The sequence below is a fragment of the Natrix helvetica genome (assembly GCF_964273705.1).
Source record: "Natrix helvetica genome assembly, chromosome: 16".
Classification (NCBI taxonomy): Eukaryota; Metazoa; Chordata; class Lepidosauria; order Squamata; family Natricidae; genus Natrix; species Natrix helvetica.
The window spans coordinates 6,362,965-6,381,618 of record NC_138563.1 but is presented as its reverse complement, the minus strand read 5'-3'; the positions used below and the strand labels follow the sequence as shown (position 1 = coordinate 6,381,618).

The window sequence follows — 18,654 nt, the reverse complement described above, 5'->3', positions numbered from 1 at the left end:
AGGGACATGAGCTTAACTGATAGAGCAGCAACAAGCTTGTGGGGCGATCAGCGCCTTGAGCCAATTGAATTTCATTGTCCTCTCCTGGCCCCCAGGCCTGGCCAAATTTAGATCTGGCTTAAAGGCCCTGCGATGAAGCCAGCTCCATGTAATTCCCTGAGTCTGCAGAAGATCTTTAAGGTTGGCCTCCTGGAGCCAAGGGGGATGGGAAGGTGTGGGACATTGGGAGAGCGCTGTTTGCGAGCCAACTAAAAGTGGTAAGCTTGTCCATACTGTAAAGAGGTCATCCTCAACTTACAACAGTTCACTTAGTGATTGTTCAACGTTACAACACCACTGAGAAAAGTGACTTATCATTGTTTTTCACGCTTAGGGCCATTTGCAGGATCCCCATGATCAAAATTCAGATGCTTGGCAACTGGCTCACAAGGGAGCCCAACATTTCTGTTGTTAAGCGAGATATTAGTTAAGTGAATTTTGCTCCATTTTACGAACTTTCTCGCCACAATTCTTAAGTGAATCACTGCAGTTGGTAAGTTAGTAACAAGGTTGTTAAGTGAATCTGGCCTCTGCTTGTCAGAGATTGCACTACAACCATCATAAATATGAGTCAGTCGCCAAGCCACGATCCAGTGACCGTGGGGATGTTGCAATGGTCATAAGTGTGAATAATGGTCATAAGTCACTTTTTTTCAGTACTGTTGTGGCTTTGAACGATCGCTAAATGAACTGTTTTAAATTGAGGACTACCTGTACATCTCTAAGTGGATAAGGGTAAACAGTTTTCCTTTCAATTATCCGGTCTCAAGACAATTTGCTGTAAGAGGTAAATTCTCTTTTTGGCAGATTTCCAAAGAGACCATTTCCCCTTCTCTGGCCAAAGGATAGAGGTGATCTCAGCTTTAATCTTCTACCATATCCCTTCTGAAGCAGATGAATAAAGAAGCCGGAATGCGCTAACATTCTATTTACGAATGAAGGAGAATAGAATAGAATATGGAATAGGATATAGAGTAAAATACAGAATAGAATAGGATATGGTAGAATAGAATAGAATAAGAATAGAAACTTTATTGTCACTTTAAACGTATGTTAATCAGCATACATTAAAATGAAATTATATTGCATTCCGCTCTCAAGATAACCATTATGCACGCACGCACCCCTCCCTCCAAATGTGACACAGAGAAACATCACAGTCTAGTTCGAATGTTTAGATATACACGACGGAGGGGGGGAGTAAATCTTGCAAGTTTACCAGACGGATGGCCCCTAGGGAACAAAGCTGTTCCAGAATCTAGGAGCCCTGCTAAAAATACTTCTTTGAAACTTCCTCCCAGAGGGGAGCGACAGAAACAGGCCGTGGAGTGGCTGTGTGGGGTCTCGAACAATGGTTCGAGCTCTAAGCACAATAGCACTTATTCCAGTAGAGATGTTCCCTCATGCTCCAGCATGAGTTTGAAAGGTCGAATAGTACATCTCTGGTCCCGCTGACCAACCCAAATTCGATCTCGTAACATTCTATTATCTAGATTTCTCTATAATCCACCGAAATTAATTTTCTGCCCATAAATCTACCCTGCAAACCTGAACTAAGCAGTGGTTTTAAGGAACTGTTGTCCCTCTAGTAGTGTGAATGCAGATCAACCCAAAAAAAGAAACCCAAACAAACTTCACGTAATTTTTTGCAGAAGGAATGAAAGTTAATGTGGCATAAATTGGACAAAAACAGTTAGTAGAGAACTAAAAGTCCCAGGATCAAATTAAAATCCGGGAAAATCTTAAACATGTCACTGGGTCTCCCATCTTCATGCTCACTTCTCCAGCTTACCCACTTCAGTCACAACATATTGATAGTTCAGTATTCATTCTCTTTGAGTTTTTTAAAAAGCATAGTTTGAACAAGGACGTTTATTGAAAATAAAATATGAACGTTATCGTGTGCTGCTCCCAAATGAGAAAACAGAAGAGATTGGATCTTGATTAAATCAGAGCTCATCCAAATGAGTTGGACATGTTAAACATAATCCATTCATTTCACAGAGGACTAAGAGCATTTTAACTTCCTCTGACTCTAATCTTGTGGTGGGAATCACAGAACTGGCTTCTGAGAAAAGCTTCTAAGGATGAAGGAATTCTTGCTGTGATGAAACATACAGAGCTTGTGTTCTCCTAACAAGTTGGTCCAGAAAGTTCTCCTTTATCTTCTTCTACATTAAAGGTGAATGCCCCAACACTGGAAGTCTTTAAGAAGATGTTGGATAGCTATTTGTCTGAAACGGTATAGGGTTTCCTGCCTAGGCAGGGGGTTGGACTAGAAGACCTCCAAGGTCCCTTCCAACTCTACTATTGTATTGTATTGTATTGTAAAGGTTCCTCTCGCACATACATGCTAGCCGTTCCCGACTCTAGGGGGCAGTGCTCATCTCCATTTCAAAGCTGAAGAGCCAGTGCTGTCCGAAGATGTCTTCGTGGTCATGTGGCCGGCATGACTAACCGCCAAAGGTGCACGGAACGCTGTTCCCTTCCCACCAAAGGTGGTACCTATTTTTCTACTTGCATTTTGTACGTGCTTTCGAACTGCTAGGTTGGCAGAAGCTGGGGCAAGTCACGGGAGCTCACTCCGTTACGCGGCCCTAGGGATTCGGACCGCTGAACTGCCGACCTTCTGATCAACAAGCTCAGTGTCTTAGCCACTGAGCCACCACGTCCCAATACTTTAGTGGGTCCTAATACTTTATTAATGTAGAAGAGCATTTACCCAATACTCTTCTACATCACAACAGATTAATAAACTTCAGAAAGTCTCATCCTCTACCTTCCCAATTGTAGCCTCAGAAATCTGTTACTCCTAGCTCCTTCTTACACCTCCTAGAACTGATCAGTTAGGCATTGCTTTCCTACAAAGAGCTGCAGCTGAAATGAATATGTTTCATATTTTGCTGATGATGCTTTCTGACAAAGTGCTCTTACACTTCCGACATCCATATTCATCCTGCAAATGTTTGTTTATTTTGCAGTTTTGCGTAAAAGAAAGAAAAATTGTATTTTGTTTTTTTTCACCCAGTCACGTCCGATTCTTGGAGTCTGCTTGAATAAGTTCTCCTGATTTGCCATTGCCTCCTTTCCCAGGGCTGAGAGAAAGTGACTGGCCCAAAGTCACATAGCTGGCTTTGTGCCTAAAGTGAAAGCAGTAGGCAAGTCTCCCAGTTTCTAGCATAATGCCTTAACCAAACTGACTCTCAAAATGGATTTACAGTAATCCTAATGAAAAATGTAATAGGAACATTAAAATAATTTGTAATTCATTTTAGCAATATTTCTGTCTGAGGGACTTTTATTTCATAGACACAGCAATATGAAGGTTTAAGAAAAAGGGAAATAGTCTTGTATTGAACCAAATATTTGATCTCCCTGCATACATTTTATAATGGTGTCATTTCCTAATCCTACACTGAAGGGCCAGAGCGATCTGACAGTGAGAACAATTAACCCGTGTGTTAGATACTTGCTCTAACTTCAGTGGTTTCCACCAAGGTCCTCTGTTCCGGCTGGAACAGACCGTTAATCCTATTGGTCGAAGGGCCTGACAGCTCCCTATAAAAGGGCTGCTGTCAGACTCAACCTTCGCTGGATTGTTCTCACTTGTTGTACTTAATAAAGAGCTGTTGTTACTGTTAAGCCTTTGTGTGCCTATCCATTACCCAATCTAACACCGTGGGACAGAAGTTGCCTTCAGAAGTTGTGGGAGCTTCATCACTGGAAGCTTTCAAAAAGAGACTGGACTGGCCTCTGTTGAAAATGGTGTACGTTCTCCTGCTTGGGAGGGGGGTTGGAAGAGATGACCTACAAAGTCCCTTCCAACTGTGTTAATCTGTAATGAAGATTGAACGTGGGGTCTTTTATATCCAAATCTAGGGCTCCCTGTTTTTCTTGCAGACCGGTGAGCTTGGCAGAACAACCTGATTATGTCAATGAAGCTTGCTGGCTTTTGTGAATGTCAACACAGCTGTAGAGAAATACAAGGAAGGTTTGGAAGAAAATATGCAGCAACCATTAATAAAACATGAGTTTAGCCCAGGAAAACAGGGAAGCGTGAAAGCTTAATATTGCTTTGTCTTAACTCTAATGGAGAGGGAAATAGAAATGCTATCACTTTTTCAATATTCTATTATTGGAGCCTACTGTATATCAACAGAGGTCTGGTATTACTTGTGGTGTCTTGTTTCCTGACCTGGTCTGCTTTGAAAGATAGACAAAGACACAAAAACTTATGGCTGGTTTTCTGGGTGTGTTTGCTGATTTTGGCACCTACAGATGCCTGAGAGTCAGCAATAATGTGGAACAAAAATAGGAAAAGCATTGGGAGAGACATCCTGATAAAAATCTGAATTATTTTAAGAAGCCTAGATCAATCTCTCTCCAGAAAAAGTCTTTTCTTCCTAAATAAGGTTGCTGAAATCGAGGATGGTGGTGACATTGGAGTCAAAACGATTTACATGCAAGTAGTCCTTGACTTAGAACAGTTCATTTAGTGACTGTTCAAAGTTACAACAAAAAGTGACTTATGACCGTTTTTCCCTCTTAGGACCGTCATCGCATCCCCACGGTCACGTGATCAAAATTCAGACATTTGGCAACTGACTCATAGTTATGACGGTTGCAGTGTCCCGGGATCACGTGGTCCCCTGTTGCGTCCTTCTGACAAGAAGTCACTGGGAAAGTCTTACTCATTTAACAATCATGTTACTAACTTAATAATGGCAGTGATTCACTGAACAGTTGTGGGGAGAAAGGTCGTAAAATGGGGCAAAACGTATTTAACACGTGTCTCGCTTAACAACAGAAACCTGGAGTTCAATCGTGGTTGTAACTCAAGGGTTAGCTGTAAATTAGCTGTAGTTGTGATATTAAAGGTGAATTGTTAGGCTGAGAGAATGTCCTTCAATCTCTACATTTCCTTATTTGAGCCACTCATCAGAATATTCTAGTAGAAAATTATATAGAACTCATGCAACCTAAATCTGCTATTTCTTCATATGGAGAGAGCGCATTCCCTTCCCTCTATTAGCAAAATGTGAACAGTAAATGAAGGCGCTGCATCCATTTTTCAGCTCCTCTCTCCTTAAGAATAGAATTAAATAGGAGATGCTAAAAATACATTTTACAGAGTCGAAGAGCAATCATTTATTTTGAAAACATTTGGCCCCTGTCTGCTCAAGGTCTATTTGAAGGAACCGGGTTTTTTTGAAGCAAGAATTTGAAGGCTGGAATGCCATGGGAAGCTACAGAGGCTCTAGACTGATGTGAATTATTTGGACTGTCAGCTAAAATAAATTGGCAGGAAATGATTTTCCTGAAAGATCAGAATAAAGTATCTGCTAAATCCCTTGTGGAACACTTTTTTTTTTAACTTTATGGTTTCTGCTAAAAGTTTGGCCTTTGGTACAAAATGAGATAAATTAAAATTGATTGCTTTAAATTCCAAGAGTTGAATAGCAGCAATCATATATCTATTCATATATATATATATTTGGCAGCCTATTCACCGTTACATAATTACTTTAGCAGCCAGCCTTTCTAACTAGAGGAAAAGCAAGATGTAAATAAAGGCCTGATATAAAACAGAATGAACAACTGCACATTTGGATTGAAATGGATTTAATCCCAGCGTGGAGCTTCACAAATCGTCTGTCATTGCTTAGCAAATCCAGCAGCCATATGAGTTTCCTCTTGATTAAGTATTAATTCCGGAGCTTTTCTATTAAATCATAATGCTGGATAAGCTTCCCTCGTCCAAAGAGGATATATATACAAGCACACATCCTCATTTGCATTGTCTTCAAAGCAAAATAAATAATAATAACATGCAGCTCACACAATGAACTCCATTCTCTTTTCACTAGATTACAAATGAGCAAAATGGATCCCCTGTAAATCAAATTTCTTTTCTCCCATGTTACATAGATTGTACATTCGTTCCTAAACTCTGTTTAAGAAGTCAGACTCTTTTCAGCATCCTTTTGCTTACACGAAAGAGGAAAAGTAGGGTAGGGTAAAGTAGAGTTGAATTGAGTAGAGTACAGTAGGGCAGGGTAGGATAAGAATAGAATATAGAATAGAATAGGATTCTGAATAGAATAGAACATTCTTTATTGGCCAAGTGATTGGACACACAAAGAATTTGTCTCTGATGGATAAGCTCTCAGTACACATACAAGCAACAAAGTGATAAATCATAAAGTATCTAACCAACAAAGCAGTAGTCATAAGATACCAAAAAGAACAGGTAATAGGAAAGATGAGAAGGGTAATAGTAACACAGTCCTACTACATTCTTATCCTTAGGCACAAGACAGTGCTGTGGGAATTATGATATGTGTTTAGCAGAGTGATGGCATGGGGGGGGGGGGGGGAGAAACTTTGTGTCTTTGTGTTAGTTGTTTTGGCATGCAATGCCCTATAGCAAACTCTAAAAGACAGCTTCTGTGGCTTTTTTAAACATGAAATCAAAGTTTTTGTGATTCTGATTTCTGAACTATTTTGAGGATGTGCAAGTCTTAATTGAAAAACTAACAAAAAAAAAAAACCCTCAATATATGAATTGAGGAAGAGGGGAGTTTTAAACATCCAGGAAAGTTTCGGTACCTAGATGTACACCCAAATCTGAAACTTGAAGACAGATGTGGATGTACTTTACATAACGGAATTCTAGGGCAATTTTTCCCTGTTTCACTGAGTAATGTGTTGTAGCAGAAGCTTAGCACACCTGAGATGAAGACAGATGTATAAATAGGAAGGTCATTATGCATTCCCAGTAGATGTTGGTCCAACTTTTCTGACTTTCCAATTCAGATGATAAGCAAATCCTGTATATCAGAAATTACAGCAATAAATGTTTCCCCTTTGACTTTTTAAAACATTTTTTCTACCTGGAATAGCATTTAAGGTACTGCATAGTCTTGGAAAATTTAATAACATCAGGGATTCCACCCATCTCTGCTATTCTCAGCCAGATTCTGCAGCAGTCATAGAATTTAATTTTTTTCTCTATCCTGAAGCTCTGCCCTTTATAGGAAAACATATATGTACCGGAAGTTGGAGTGAACATAATTAGAGGATGCTTCTAAATTGAGTGTGGTGCTTAAATTTTTTTGGGCTTCATTTATAAGAAAATGTTGCTTCGTGAATTCAAAGGCTGGTTAAGCTACAGAACAAAATGTACATGATTTGTGTAATAGCCAACAAATATGTCCATCAAATGTGTTCACGTTAATCTTCTTTGCTCTATTATTGTTTAAAATGCCAGAGCAAAGAAGCTTAATGTGAAAAGACGAAACTAAGCTGATAAAGAAACAGATTTCCACATATAACCATCAATTATTCTCATTAGTCATCCCACTGATGCTTGCCGAAGGCATACTGGTATAATACAAGTGGACAATCAGTTGAAAAGAATGGATTATATATATATTTTTGGCTTCCAAGAAATCAGAAAGATATCAGAGGGAGAAAACTGGATCCAAAATCAAAATGGGATTCAGAGGGAAAGAACACCAGAGCACAAAAAAGGATGCCACAGGAAGAAAGAGGAGTGAAAGAGGAGTGGTCCTACACATTTTAAATTCTGGTGACTCCCAATTCAGCCTTTGATATTTAAAAAAAAAATCACTTGATCCTAAAGGATCAGGCCGCAGCTCTTCCAGGCTCTATTATGTCTGTATTAAGTTTCCAATGGTCATGTCCCTGATAATACAGTACTCCGAGGGCTTAAATGGACTATCAGATAAGTGCTTACTCATTACTGTAAATCGAAGTTGAGGAGTGGTTGGAATGAGGAAACTGTAACTGGGGAGACTGGATTGCCACCCACCCCAAGCAACTCAAGGTTAATCATATAGAAATTAAACATACAATAAACAAGTATACACATTCCTAACTAGGAGCACACCAGAAGTAATTCTTGATTCAGATTCCCACTGACTCCGTTGTGACAGGTAATTTTTGACTTAAAACCATTCGTTTAGTGACCGCAGTTGCAATGGCACTGGACATAAAGTGATTTATGACTGATTTCCACACTGATGACTGTTGCGCCATCCCTATGGTCACATGATTTATGTTCGGATCAGGAGTGAAATGCTACCGGTTTGGGCCTGTTCACCTGAACTGGTGGTAAAAAAATGTTTTTAAAAAGTTTTTTAACAGGTTCCCATGATCATGCTGATTGTCGGAACCTTTTAAAAACTTTTTAAAGCATCTTTTTACTACCGGTTCAGGCGAATAGGTAGTAAAAATGCTTTAAAAAGTAATTTTAAAAAGTTGACCACTTCCACCCAGTCACATGACCCCACCAAGCCACGCCCACAGAACCGGTAGGGAAAATTTTTGAATTTCCCCACTGGTTCGGACGCTTGGCAACTGGTTCATACTTACCATGTCCTGGGGCCATGTGATCCCTTTTTGTGACTTTCTGACAAGCAGTCAATGAGGAAGCCAGATTCACTTAACAACCGTGTAACTTAACAACTGCAGTGATTAACTTAACGAATAGTGGCAAGAAAAATCGTAAAATAGGACAAAATTCACTTAACAAATGTTTCACTTAGCAACAGAAATTTCAGGCTCAATGGTGGTCATTAATTCGAGGACTACCTGTTCTTTAAATTTACAAGGTTTGTGTTTTATTTTCGTTTTGGATTAAGGTAATCGCAGAGCTTTTCAATGCCCAAGTCTCTATCTGCCATTATGGCAGCGCTTGGAAGTGTTGCTATGCAATATGCATATACAGGTGGTCCTTGACATACGATCAAAATTGAGCCCAACATCTCTGTTGTTAAGTGAGATGTCTGTTAAATGAGTTTTTCCCCATTTTACGACATTTCTTGCCAAAGCGGTTAAATGAATCTCTGTAGTTGATACGTTAGTAACCCGGTTGTTAAGTGAATCTTGCTTCCCTCATTGACTTTCCTTGTCAAGAAGGTTGCAAAAGGGGATCACGTGACTTTGGGACACTGCAACCGTCGTAAGTATGAACCAGTTCCTAAGCATCTAAATTTGGATCACAGGATCATGGGGTTGCTGCCAAGGTCGTAAGTGTGGAAAAACTGGTCATAAGTCGCTTTGTTCAATGCCGCTGTAACTTCGAACGGTCACTAAATGAACTGTTGCAAATCGAGCTGTAATTGGTAATTAAAAAGTAATTCAGGCAAGATGCATTCTAGGATTCTCCCAGCAATTGTCATCGTCTAATAACTCAAAATGCAATGATTCCTCCTTGCAAATGGTTTGAAATTATAAAGCAAATTGATCCTCATCTTTCATAAGACTTTTTAAGTCTTTTGCGCTATCAAATAATGTGAGCAAAGGGGTCGGACGTGCTTTGGGTATCTTTGTGAGGCTCTTTTATTATTTTGGCTCTTTCCCAGTCTGTAAGTTTGCCAAACTGTACAGGGACCGGATCTGAGCCCATGTCTCTCTTAATTGAGGGTGTGTGTGTGTATGCGTGTCTCTGTGCAACTGACACAACAATGAGAAGCTATTTCCAGTTTCTCACACACACACAAGGAGGCTAGCCAAGGCAAATATCTCCCTGCAGGTGCCATGCCAGGGATGGGTTTAGTCTCGTGGGCCTCTGGTTGATGAGGCTTAACAGATTTGGCTGCTGCTGACATCATTACAAAAGAGGCAACCCCCTTCTATTGTGCGCTGCGGGAGACAGCCGAAAGATGATGTAACACAACAGAGAGGTTTGGTGGAGGGAGGGAGGAGAGAGGTGGATGTTTTGATTTGCTCAATCTCGTTTTTGGAGAAGATGAATGCAACTGAGGTTGGCCCCTTATGGATCCCAGTAAGAAATGTCTCCCTCATCAAATATGTAGAGCTGTAGGTGGGGGTTTATTTAATTTCACTTGTGACACCGAAATGCACTGAAATACATCTTTTGATTTAAAAAAAACCATGCCGGTAACATCTTCTACAAATGCACGTTTTGAAAAAAAGGATTTTAGGGCAGATTAAATGTGCATTTTACGAGGGATGTTTGTGTGGGGGCGTCTTTGAGTGAGTCTTGACTCTTGCACACTGCCTGAAATACCCCTAAGACTATTTGTTGCTGTGACACCAACTTGGAGTTCTCGCCTCACAATCAGGAGGCTGCGACTTCAATCCTAGGTAGAGGCAGATATTTCTCTGGGCACACTGAGAATGTATCTGCTGAACAGAAACTCCGCATCGGCGACAGGAAAGGGCATCCGGCCATTAGAACACTCTGCTAGCTCCATTCAGTTGGCCAGAAGGACTCCTCGCTAGAGATTATGGTGTTGTTAAAAGAGGATGATGATCACATTCATGCCCTGTTCACTTTTGGCCTGGTTCCCTCCTTCGCTTTTGTCTTGGCCAGGCTCATAAATAAAATGCAAGCCCCACTATGTCTCACCTGTAGTACTGTGTATGTTGGGAGATAACATTTTATAGCACCTGAGTATTAAATTTATTTCCTGCAGGGATCTAGTATTTTTTTTTCTCGGACCCGTGAGTCTTTTTCTTAATTCCCATCATTCATTGACATAATAAGGGTTTCCCCAATGCCAGGGCATAGTCAGCCTAAACTCCCATCCTACAGTCTTATCCTTTACGCTCCTCCTACTTATGGGTTGTGTAGAGGCAGCATAACTCTCCTCATCTTCAGCCAAGAAGATTCAAATTATGAACACCGTAGCATAACATAATTCAGGGCCCTTGGCGAGAAAGTCTTTTCCGGGCTAGATGCTCTCAACAAAGCAGGTGCGTTGCTGTGTCTTTCAACAACCAATGAAACTCCTCAGTATAGTATTTTGTTCACACCTTTGCTACCCTGGCTTTTCCAAATGCTCTGTTTCTCACATCTTCTCCCGCTTCAGTTTTCCCTACTACCGGCATTTAAATTGTAATCTCTGTGGGCCAGAAGATTCAATCTCAAGCTTGAATAGCCAGAAATTGTGGGCGGGCAGACTGAACAGGCATGTTTTTGTATGCAGAAGGGCAAAAATCTAAAAACAGAGAGTTTAAGAAGTATTAAGCGTGATTGAAATTTAGCATTGCTCAGAAATTTTGATGCCTTGCACCGATTGTAGCGCCGATTGGCCAGAACTGAGGAAGGGATGTGAGATCTAAACCCTGAGCAATTATAGTAGTTGAAAATTGATCATGGCTTTCCCTTTTTGTTGGTATCAGTAAAAAAAAGTTGTTATTGTGTATATGGACAACTTCCATTCAGAAGAGAGATTACGGTGCTGTTATCCATTATGCATAACATCAGAATGCAAACATTGTGTTTCATACAAATCACCCTTACAAGGAAGATACTAAGTCCAAGGTAGTATCCATAGCCGAATAGAGAATTTTCACACTGAATAACCAACTTGTCATCTACTGAACAAGCCTAGGCTATTCACTAATTAAACAAACTTACATCGACGCCCATCTCTAACATTATTAAATGTTAAATTAAATTATTACACAATGCACACCCTTAAACACAACCACAATCACAAACGTATGACTATTCTTTCTTTCTCTTTTTCCTAATTACTTGCATAGGGATTATTCTTTATACTACTTATCTTGTTGGTGTTTTTTGTCATGGATTGCACCAGTGAGGCTAAAACCAATTTTGTTGTATACATGATGTACAATGACAAAAAGACTATTATACCTAAACCCCCAACCAAGTTTATCCACACAGCGAATGCATAAAGTAGTTGTTTCGCTCAAGGGATGCAACTCTCTTTAAATAGCTTCTTCAATCTGAAGGCCCATCTATCTTCCAGGGACGGGCAGGGAGACCCTTCCCGTACCCTAATTAAGCTCTGTCCTCTTCCAAAATACGACCATTGGCTCATCCGTAACCTCCTTGCACGGCAGTAGAGCCAAAGAGCAGTTTTTAGAAACTGCCTTACATGGGCAAGGCATCTGGAACAGCAGGAGCCACCCGATACCCGACTGATGCAAAACCAGTCCCACAGATCTCCAGCATCAGCAGGAAATAAGCATCTAAACTCAGAACTACACGACTGGGCGTTATTCGGCAGAGAAAAAACAATCCCCGGATCAGCAAAATGGGATGGGGGAGGAGAAGCAGGTACATCCAGGTACATCCGCCTTTGCAAATGTGCCCAGCCTGTTCATTAGAATAGAGCAGAGTTGGAAGGGACCTTGGGGGTCTTCTAATCCAACCCCCCCCCGGCAGGAAACCTTAGCCCACTTCAGACAAATGATTGTCCAGTCTCTTCTTAACACTCTTCCAGTGTTGGAGCATTCACCACTTCTGGAGGAAAGCAGTTCCACATTTCATTAGTCACTGGGTTCAATAGTGGCTACAGGTAGTCCTCAACTTACGACCTCAATTGGATCGGCATTTCAGTCATGAGTCATTGCAGTCGTACGTTGAGGCATTACGTGGACTCGATTTTTATAACTGTTTTGGGGACGGTCGTTAAGGGAGTCTCCACTGTTGTTAAGCAAACCCTGTGGTTGTTAAGCGAATCACATGGTCGTAAGTGCAAAGCCATTTTACCTTCTTTTCTTTTTTTGCTGGAAAATGGCAAAAAAGTCGCAAAATGTGATCACAGGACATGGCAGCCCGTCAGTTGCCGAGACTCTAAAATAGGATCAGGTGACCACAGGTAACGTAGCAATCGTACCTTTCGAGGATAAATCTTAAGTAACGTTTTCAAGTCTATAGTAACTTCAAATGGTCATTAATCGACCACTTGTAAGTCAAGGACTACCCATATAAGGTGTGGCAATTGTACACAAGTGCATTAAAAGGTACCAGTTGTGAGGGTTAGCTGGTAATTTTTTTGTTTGACATGGGGGGTTTAAGTTGAAGGAAGTGGACGTGAAACTGCTTTGTTATTTTCATAAGTCCTTAGGTGACTTTAAAAATAATAATAATAACATAACCGTCTTCTTCATAAAGATGTTGCTTTTCTTATCAACTTAAGATCAAATTATTCTCCAAAGCACCTGAGGATAAGACAAGAAGCAATAGGTGGAAACTAATGAAGAGAAGCAACTTAAAACTAAGGAGAAATTTCCTGACAGTTAGAACAATTAACCAGTGGAACAACTTGCCTCCAGAAGTTGTAAATGCTCCAAAACTGGAGGATTTTAAGAAGAGATTAGACAACCATTTGTCTGAAATGGTATAGGATTTCCTGCCGGAGCAGGGGGTTGGACTAGAAGACCTCCAAGGTCCCTTCCAACTATTCTATTCCATTCCATTCTATTCTCCCCTCCTCCAGCAATGAGATGAAAATTATGTAGGCCATCTTTCCTCAACCTCTAGAGATCCCAAGATGGACCATGCTGTTGGAACAGTAGGAGAAGCTTCGTTAGATAAATAGGAATGTAGAACTACATGAAGGAGAGAAAATAGCTATAAGGTCTGGAAGAAAGTTTAGTTATGTGGGTGAGTCCACTTGGTCCAGCATATACCATGTCAACAAGCATTGGAACCAGACATTGCAAAAACAAGAAAAGAGGAATTTCTTGCATACCCAACAATAAACCAGCAACTTTTGTTGTTATAAAAACGTGATCTAGCTAGAAGCCTGTGCAACGTGCTTCTTCTAAAGACCCCATCACCTACATTAAATGCATTTTTTTAAAACTAGAAGATACAAGATTATTGACCCAAAGGATTTTTCTTGAAAACGTTTCGCTTCTCATCCAAGAAACTTCTTCAGAACTGAAAACGCTTCTTGGATGAGAGGGAAACGTTTTCAAGAGGGGAAAAACAGTTGTCTTTTGGAAAAGCATGATGAATCTCCGTAGACATACAAATTTATTCAATGAAGCAAGAGAGTAGAATGTGGGGACCTTCTTAAGTCATCTTGAATCAAAGCCAATGAACGTAGCTCTTTCCCAGAAACGGCCTTCTAGGCCTCAGTATCAACTTGTCCTAAATGATCAGGCACATTGTGACGCAATCTTAGATGCTCTTCTGGCCCTTCCCCATTCTCACAAGACCACCATGCCTTTGTTGCCAAAGTAAACAGGTGGCAAGATCCTTTGGGCTCTATAGCCAAATAGATCCCTGACATAGGCCAGCCTGAGTCCAGTCCCATTTAAATTTTAGGGAAACTAGATTTTTTTCCAGCTGTCCTTTCTTCAGGCATTACGTTGATGGTATCTCAAAGTAGAATTAGATCAGTTACATACTTTGGCTCAGAATCATTATTTATCTGAAAAGGTTGGTGAGGAACGCTGATGTGCATTTGAGAGACCAAATCAAGGAGATACATTAAGAAAATGGCCATAATTTAACACGTCAGTTCGATGTGCATTGCAGAGCGAAAGATCTATACAGCAAGATAGGTTTTGTGTTTGATTAGCGGCATGAGAATACCAGCAAAATGTCATTTAAAAACTTACTGTCTGCTTATCTGGCATTGTAAAAATATCAGAAGTTGCCCTATGCCGAATCAGACTGCCACCCCATCTTAATAACACTAAAATTCTCTCACCCGCTGCTCTCCAGATCTAGTTGACTACAAATCCCAAATATTTTATGAGAAAAGAACTCATAGAATAATCGATCAAATTTTAAGGACTGAGCCAGGGATCTTTTTCATGTAAAGTTCGACTACTTGTAAAGCACACAGCCCGTCCTCAAAATTAGAAAACCAAATTAGAAACAGTAAGAACAAAAAGGCAAGATGTCATAGTCCAAATCTGATTTAAAAGCCAAATAGTATGAAATATCAAAACTTAGCTGAGTTAATCTGCAGTGGCAAAAAAAATAAAATAAAATCAGGAGATGTCCGGTAGCACCTTTTCCAATTAATAGATTTTATTAAAAAAAGCATAATCTTTTGTGAGATGATGGAAGGAACTGCCGCTCACAAAAACATATGACTTTTAATAAAACGTGTTACTCAGAAAAGGTTCTACCAACTTCCCTCTGATTTTTTTTTTATTTTAACTCAAGAGAGAATTTCCTCATCCATAGATGTTACTTATTTCCAGTTCCCTGCCTCAAAATATATGAACAGATGTGGAATAAAAAAAAAGGCTATGTTCACAGAATATTGCATATTTTTCTTTGTATAATCATGCTATCTGCAGGATGAACCTGTCTAGTGTGGCATTCTATTTTTTATTGTTAGATAACAGAGGCTACGAGATAGTAGATACAATGAGACCTGAGAGTAATTTTTTAAAAAAAATCTAAATCTAGATTTTAGAGCGCAGCCCAAACGTGACACATATGCTTTGCCCTACAAAGTAAGGCCATGTGTCTCTATGTCAGAATGAAAGCACTGTGGGAAAAGATTAATAATTATCTTTGCTTAAGACGTCCTCTTGCAACATGTAAGTTTTCAGACGCAAGAATTCAGAGGAATGTCTCAGATTTATAACTCTTACAGGGGCTCCACAAATGATAGATGTAGCCAAGAGAGGTGCAGAGCACTTCTTACAAGAGTTGGATAGAAAGCAGGATTGACGCATGAATGACAGGAGGCCGACCTTTTAGAATGCCCCTCCTCCCCCGTTGCTATCCTTAAAAAAAATAAGGATAAAGTTGGTGAATTCCTTTCTCCTTCTCACAGTCCCTAAATTCCATATGCTCCCAAATGATCTCTCGCTGCCGGGACTTGAAAAAACTCAAAACGCAGATATTGTGTTTTCTTTTCTTTTTTTAAATGCAAGTGGCTTCCTTCTCATGGCACAAGAGCTCTGAGACTTATTCTACTATCAGATATACTGGTGTGTTTGCAAATGACTGCTTAATTACTAAGGGAGATGCTTTGGCATACAAGCCTGCATTATGTTGGGCGAAAAGAGATTAGGGCCATGTCTGAAAGCCTGTGATTAGGATACGGCCCCATATGTGATAATATTTTAACCAAGCTGCACTAGGGCGGGTTCCCGACTGCCACAAAAAGATATATTTAGCTGGTTCCTTTTCCTTCTCCCTTGAGTCTCTGTCATTCCAGGCATTGCTCAGACGTAGCTCCTCTGGCCGTCGGCAGATTCCTCTCTGCTGACATATGTGCTCTTTCCTTCTTCCTTGCACACCCCTTCTGTCCACCAGTACTACTTTGAATCTTGCCTGACGTACGGTGCCCAAAATGTCACTCATGGTCGATCCTGGGTGGGATGTGGGTCTGGCTAATGGGAGGTGACAGCTGCAGGCAATGGTATCTAATGTACAGAGAGGGCAGCTGGCCCTTAGAAGATTCCAATAATATAGATGCAAGACGCCTTTCTTTCTCTAGGGTAGTGGCTAACTCTATGGAATAGCAATAGCTCTTAGACTTATATGCCGCTTTACAGCCCTCTCTAAGTGGTTTTACAGAGTCAGCCTCTTGCCCGCAACAATCTTGGGTTCTCCTTTTACCCACCTCGGAAGGATGGAAGGCTGAGTCAACCTTGAGCCGGTGGGACTTGAACTGCCAAACTGCTGGCAATCAGAAGTCGGCAGAAGTAGCCTGCAATATGCACTCTAACCACTGCGCCACCGTGGCTAAATATTTATTTCAGATCAGAAAAAGCAGGCAATTTCCAAAACGATGAGTTGATTCCATCACCGACTCCACCATCAGCTTTTTTTTTTTTATAAAATCAATGCAAGCCTTTTCCCCCATCCTGCAAAGTCCACCGAGCAGGTATGACCTCAGACCTCAACATCCATGGTTTCAGGAGCGTTTATCTGTCTTCCCACTCAGCACATTTCCACTGAGGCCAACTCAAGGCTTCCCCCCCCCTCCCAGGAAGACAGAGGCGCACTTCAGAATTACTACCTGGTATTTAGGATTGGTGCCACTGGAAATAAATGCGAGTTTGTCGATAAAACCAACACAGCAAGGAATTAGAGAAGCAGCCAAGCCGGCTCCTGACCCAGCAGCTCTCCTGGAGACGTTCCATTCAGAAAGACTTGGGCCTGGAACCTGGTCCTGGCCCAATCCTGGATCTGCTGTTTTCTCTCTCTTACTGGCCTCCTACCTTTCGCTGTTGCTTTTCCCAGGCTGGGTCAAGCAGTAAATCCCGATCCCAGTCTTCCTCCTGTGCCATGTAGTCTTCGGTCATCATGTAGCAATGGTTGTATTGGATGTGCGTTTCCATCTGCGTTGTCATGTTGCCTTGTTCTGCGAAGCCCTTTTCCTCTGTTCCTATTCTCTCCCTTACAATTTACGCGGTTTCCCCCCCCTCGCTCGAGCTTTCGGTCTCTTTTTCTGCTTTGCTCCCCTCTCTCGGCTCCCCTTAGAGGTCAAGAACCCTCAAGTCCTTCCAGGCTGTGCGTCTGCCTGCTTTGCAGCTGCACCTGTCAAAACCCATCCACGTGACCAGTCCTCAATAAGTATTATCAGCCCCCGGGAAGGAAGATCAGGTTCCATCTTAAAAAGGCCACGGGGAGGGGACAGCACAAGTGTTCCTACCAACCAGATAGGGTTGGTGAAGACAACTGTTGGGAGGCCAAGTATTCCCCCTCCCTTAAAGCAGAGCCACAAGCTCTTAAAAAAGAAATTGCTCCAGTGGGCTGAATGTCTCTCCCATAAAATCCAAGCCAGATGCAGGAGGACTCCTCTTAGAGCAAGAATATCTGCCCAGGGAGGAAATATCCCATTTTCATTACAGCAAAAGAGGAAAAAAAATCTTACTCAGAGCACTGTCATTAACTTTCCACTAAGGTGCAAGGCAAGGTTTTGGACATGTTGTCAGATTCAAGAATAGATGTATGGCTGTTAATGAACAGAACAGAACAACAGACTTGGAAGGAACCTTGGAGGTCTTCTAGTCCAACCCCCTGCTCAAGCAGGAGACCCTATTTGATTTCAGACAAAAGACTGTCTAATAATCTCTTTTTTAAAAAAAAAAACTCCAATGATGGATCACCCACAATTTCTGGAGGCCAGCCCTTCCAGTGATTAAGGGTCAGTTGGCCTCCACATTGAGAAAGAAGTAGACCAAATTAGTTTCCAGATGTTCTCTTATAACAGAATAACAGAATTGGAAGATACCTTGGAGGTCTTCTAGTCCAACCCCCTGCTTAGTCAGGAAACCCTATACCATTTAAGACAAATGGTTGTCCAATCTCTTCTTCAAAAGTTCCAGTGATGGAACACTTGCAACTTCTGGAGGCAAGTTGTTCCACTGATTAATTGTTCTGTCAAAAATTTCTCCTTAGTTCTAGGTTGCTTCTCTCCTTGATTAATTTCCACCCACTGCTTCTTGCCCTGCCCTCAGGTGCTTTGGAGAATAGCTTGACTTCCTCTTCTTTGGGGCAGCCCCTGAGATATTGGAAGACTGCTATCATGTCACCCCTAGTCCTTCTTTTCATAAAACTAGATATACCCAGTTCCTGCAACCGTTCTTCCTATGTTTTATCCTCCAGTCCCCTAATCCTCTTTGTTGCTTTTCTCTGCACTCTATCTAAAGACCCAACATCTTTTTTACATCGTGGCAACTAAACTGGATGCAATATTCCAAGTGTGGCCTTACCCTCTTACCTTATGAATTTGGACTTGCAACCATGTTTCCCAAATAGATTCTAAAAATTTCCCAGCATTTCCTACGACAACAACCAAGCAACTTGAGTTCCTTTTGAGATCCTGACACTCTGTCCAATGAAATTTTTTCTTCTTTCCCAGATGGATGGAATATGGC

General features: G+C 41.1%; 1 protein-coding gene across 1 annotated transcript in view; it reads right to left on the bottom strand.

Moving 5' to 3' along the window:
• ACTN3 (actinin alpha 3) overlaps nucleotides 1-17,315 on the bottom strand; it is a 43,403-nt gene extending 26,088 nt beyond the window's left edge. Inside the window, exon 1 of the mRNA XM_081968516.1 lies at nucleotides 16,993-17,315. Within this exon, the coding sequence (XP_081824642.1) occupies nucleotides 16,993-17,124 (132 nt within the window). The 5' untranslated portion in view covers nucleotides 17,125-17,315. The remainder of the gene's footprint in view (nucleotides 1-16,992) is intronic.
• Nucleotides 17,316-18,654: the final 1,339 nt, after the last annotated feature.